Below are 3,632 nucleotides of genomic sequence, written 5' to 3'. Positions count from 1 at the left end.
GGAACCATGAAAACTCAGAGTGTCCCTTGACCACAGAGTGAGCCTGACTTCACCACTTGATTGACGTATCATACATACCAGTGAACTGAATGCAGGTTCAGTGGTAATTCTCGCCCCTTCTCCCATTCCTTAGTCAGGCACTGGATTTCTTACTTGTTAAAGCACAACATTTAGCTATTTGTTGCTGTATCCACACACAAAAAATAAGCTCTTATTTTCAAGTGCCAAACTGTTGCAGAGTTTGGGCCAAACGAGATGTGATGGCATCCGTAAGCTGAACCTGCTATTATTTTAAAGTGATTATCCTGATTGGGCCTGCGGCACAGTGGGCGGAGGTGCTCTTGTCCCGTCCCCCCCGGTGCCTTTTCAAGTGCCAAGATGGCCACACACCTTGCAGATATTTTGGCACTTGAAAAGGTGTGGGGAGGGGGACAGCAATGCTTCAGCCTTCCGCCACACTGTATTTTCAAATCACTTTAAAGCTATGGTGATGTCCACAGGTTGGACCCATGGCCACCATTGCATCTAGTTAGGTCCTTTGCAGTGAATAGAATTGCCAGCTCTGGGTTGGGAAATACCTGGAGATTTTGGGGGTGAAGCCTGGGGAAGGTGGGATTTGGGGAGGGGAAGGACCTCAGCAGAGTATAATGCCATGGAGTTCACCCTCCAAAGCAGCCATTTTCTCCAGGGGAACTGATCTTGGTCGCCTAGAAAACATTAGCGGAAGATCTTCAGGTGCCACCTGGAGGTTGGCAACCCCAGTGGCGAGTTTCTTGGTGACAGCATGAGTGCTAGCCAGTCACTGCTGTGCATGACTAGGTTCTCTTACAAAACTGGCAGAACTGATATTTGTCACATATCAATCCTGGAGGGAAACGGTAGGTTTGGGCTGAATGCAGTAAGGGCACTTTTAAACAGGGCTAATTGTTCTAAATAGGTTTGATCAGTTTCCGTGCTCGGGTTTGCCAGATTGCAGCCCAGAGATTTACCTTTAAAATCACTCATTAGACAGAAGAGTCGGCTTCTCCTGTTTATAATCTTCGATGGTGCATGTGGAATCTTGCTTGCTACAACAGACGGGGGGCAGGGGGGCGGACAGAAGCACAAGGGCGGGCTGGTTCAGAGAAGCCACAGAGGTTGCATCTCCCTCTTAATCAGTAGTTTAAAGCTACAACACAAATCTCTGGCCTGCCACCTGGCAATCCTGTCATTATCCCTGTTTTTATGGGTCAGAAAGTGACGCACGGTGACACTGCACAGGGTAACCGGGTACACCTGTGCTTAAATTAGGAAGGAAATCCACCACTAAGGCCACCGTTCTGGCCACAAATACTTCAATCACCTTTTAAGGGCTTATCCTGATGTTTTGTTTTATTTGTTTACTCTCACCATTTTCATGTCATGGCTTCCTTCAAAGAATCCTGGGAATTGTATTTTGGTGACGGTGTTGAGAATTGCCTCCTAGAACTACAATACCCAGAGTTCCATGGGGAAAAATGAATGTCTGTTTAGCCCATTTATATGTGGTGGTGTGGATGTGCCCTGGACCTTTTTATCATTGGGGCGAGATGCCTTAGTTCGTCCCGCTATGACTGAGGTGCATAATATGGCAGTGTGCCTAGGATTTCCAGGCTGCAGCCCAGGAAATGTTCACTGTTACAGACGGAGCCATGTTTGTTCCTCTGTGTGGCTTGCCCTCATTCATTTCAGATCATCCCAAACTGTCTATCCAGTTCCCCTCTGCCAAAGCCTTGATTTCTACCTTCCTCTGTTTTTCTCCTCCGTCTAGGAAGAAGCCAGCTATGTCTCCAGCCCCCTTGCCATGCTGACGGGTACCTGCAACAAATTCGGAAGAACTAGCCCCTCGCAGGATTCACCTCCTCCAGGAAAAGCAGAGAACAGTTTGGGGAAGAAACCGCATTTTTTGGGACTGGAGCCTTTTTCTCCAAAGGTCTGGGGTGCTGAAGGCATGGGAGATTCCTACACAGCCACGTTCCCTAACGGGAATGGACTGATGTCCCCCTCGGCGAGCCCGCAGGCCTCCACCACTTACAACAACGACTACAGCCCCTTCTCCCACTCCTTTCCAGCCTCCCCCACGTCTCAAGACCCGTCGTCTCTCTTGGTGTCCAAGGGCCACCCGTCTCCCGACTGTCTCCCCAGTGTCTACACCTCTTTGGATATGGCACATCCCTACGGCTCCTGGTACAAAGCCGGGATCCACCCAGGCATCTCCACCAGCTCCAGCAACCCCACTGCCTCCTGGTGGGACATGCACTCCAACAGCAACTGGCTGAGCTCCCAGCCCCAGTCAGACGGACTCCAGAGCTCCCTGCAGTCTGTGCCGAGCCAGGCCCCCATCAGCCCTCAGCTGCCCAGTTACACTTCAGAATTCACCACTTTGAACCCGGCCCCTTACCCCGCGGTGGGCATCACTTCCTCGTCGCACCTCCTCCCTTCCGGCCAGCACGTGCTGCCGCAAGAGATGTACAAGCCCAAGACAGTGGCCAACAACTCCCTGATGGAAGGCGGGATCGGACTCAAGTCTGGAAGAGGCGGCTCGTTTGGAAGTACGGCGGGCAGGTCGACGTGCGACTGCCCCAACTGCCAGGAGCTGGAGCGGCTCGGGGCCTCGGCAGCCAGCTTGCGGAAGAAGCCCATCCACAGCTGCCACATCCCGGGCTGCGGCAAGGTCTACGGCAAGGCCTCGCACCTCAAGGCCCACCTGCGGTGGCACACCGGGGAGCGTCCCTTCGTCTGCAACTGGCTCTTCTGCGGGAAGCGATTCACCCGCTCGGACGAGCTGGAGCGCCACGTCCGCACTCACACCCGGGAGAAGAAATTCACCTGCCTGCTTTGCAACAAGCGCTTCACGCGCAGCGACCACCTCAGCAAGCACCAGAAGACCCACAGTGAGATGGGAGTGGGCAAGCCCCCCGACGGCGAAGGGGAACGGGAGGAGGCTGCCGCAGTGGCTGGTTCCCCCACGACTGCCATGCAGGACGGCCTGCCGGGAGAGGAGAAAGGTGCCACCAGCCCAGAGCAGAGCAACCTGCTAGAAATCTAGGTTGGGCACTGAATGTCTGCTCCACCTCTTTCTCCTACACCTCCACGACCGCCCTTTTCAAAACACCTCTCGCCTAAATAATTTATTGGGGGGGGGGCAATGTAGACATAGAGGCCGTTGGTCTTTCTGTCTGGACAAGACACATCGCCAAACATCCCTCCCCCTTAATTCTGGAAGCAAACTTGGCTGGGATACCAGAAGGTCCATGACTTTATGGCTGCAGTCACAAATATCAGAACCTGAAGCTAAATCTCTGGTCATTCTGTGCATTGTTATAGCCGAAGCCCCTGCCCTGGTTTCTGTCATGTGTGATATTTCAAAAGAATGAACAGGACATTTGAGGAGATGCAAGTCCGCGGTTAGCCTATCAGGGGGAGTTAGCTGACGAGGAGATGCAAGTCCGCGGTTAGCCTATCAGGGGGAGTTAGCTGACCGGCAGGCAAGGCAAGATTGAAGTAGGGTTTTCTCAGGGTATGTTTAGGAATCACTTAGCATCTAATGTAGCCTGCGGAGCATTCAATCTGGAGCAGTTCTCCTTTAAAACCTCGCAGTGAGCAGGAGTTGG

The 3,632-nt window shown here is 52.8% G+C and overlaps 1 protein-coding gene across 1 annotated transcript; it reads left to right on the top strand.

Annotated features, from left to right (window-relative positions):
- Positions 1–1,795: 1,795 nt before the first annotated feature.
- On the top strand, positions 1,796–3,067 carry SP7 (Sp7 transcription factor). The gene has a single exon (XM_015422228.1). It carries the CDS (start codon positions 1,823–1,825, stop codon positions 3,065–3,067), a length of 1,245 nt encoding a protein of 414 aa, XP_015277714.1. The 5' UTR covers positions 1,796–1,822.
- Positions 3,068–3,632: the final 565 nt, after the last annotated feature.

The sequence above is a fragment of the Gekko japonicus genome, unplaced genomic scaffold (genome assembly GCF_001447785.1).
Source record: "Gekko japonicus isolate JY-2015 unplaced genomic scaffold, Gekko_japonicus_V1.1 scaffold459, whole genome shotgun sequence".
Classification (NCBI taxonomy): domain Eukaryota; kingdom Metazoa; phylum Chordata; class Lepidosauria; order Squamata; family Gekkonidae; genus Gekko; species Gekko japonicus.
The sequence above is the reverse complement of the archived record's forward strand: the minus strand, read 5'-3'. Positions and strand labels throughout refer to the sequence as shown.

What these genes read in the sequence shown, in the direction of transcription:
- SP7 (XM_015422228.1), top strand. Translation starts at nt 1,823, where the DNA reads ATGCTGACGGGTACCTGCAACAAATTCGGAAGAACTAGCCCCTCGCAG.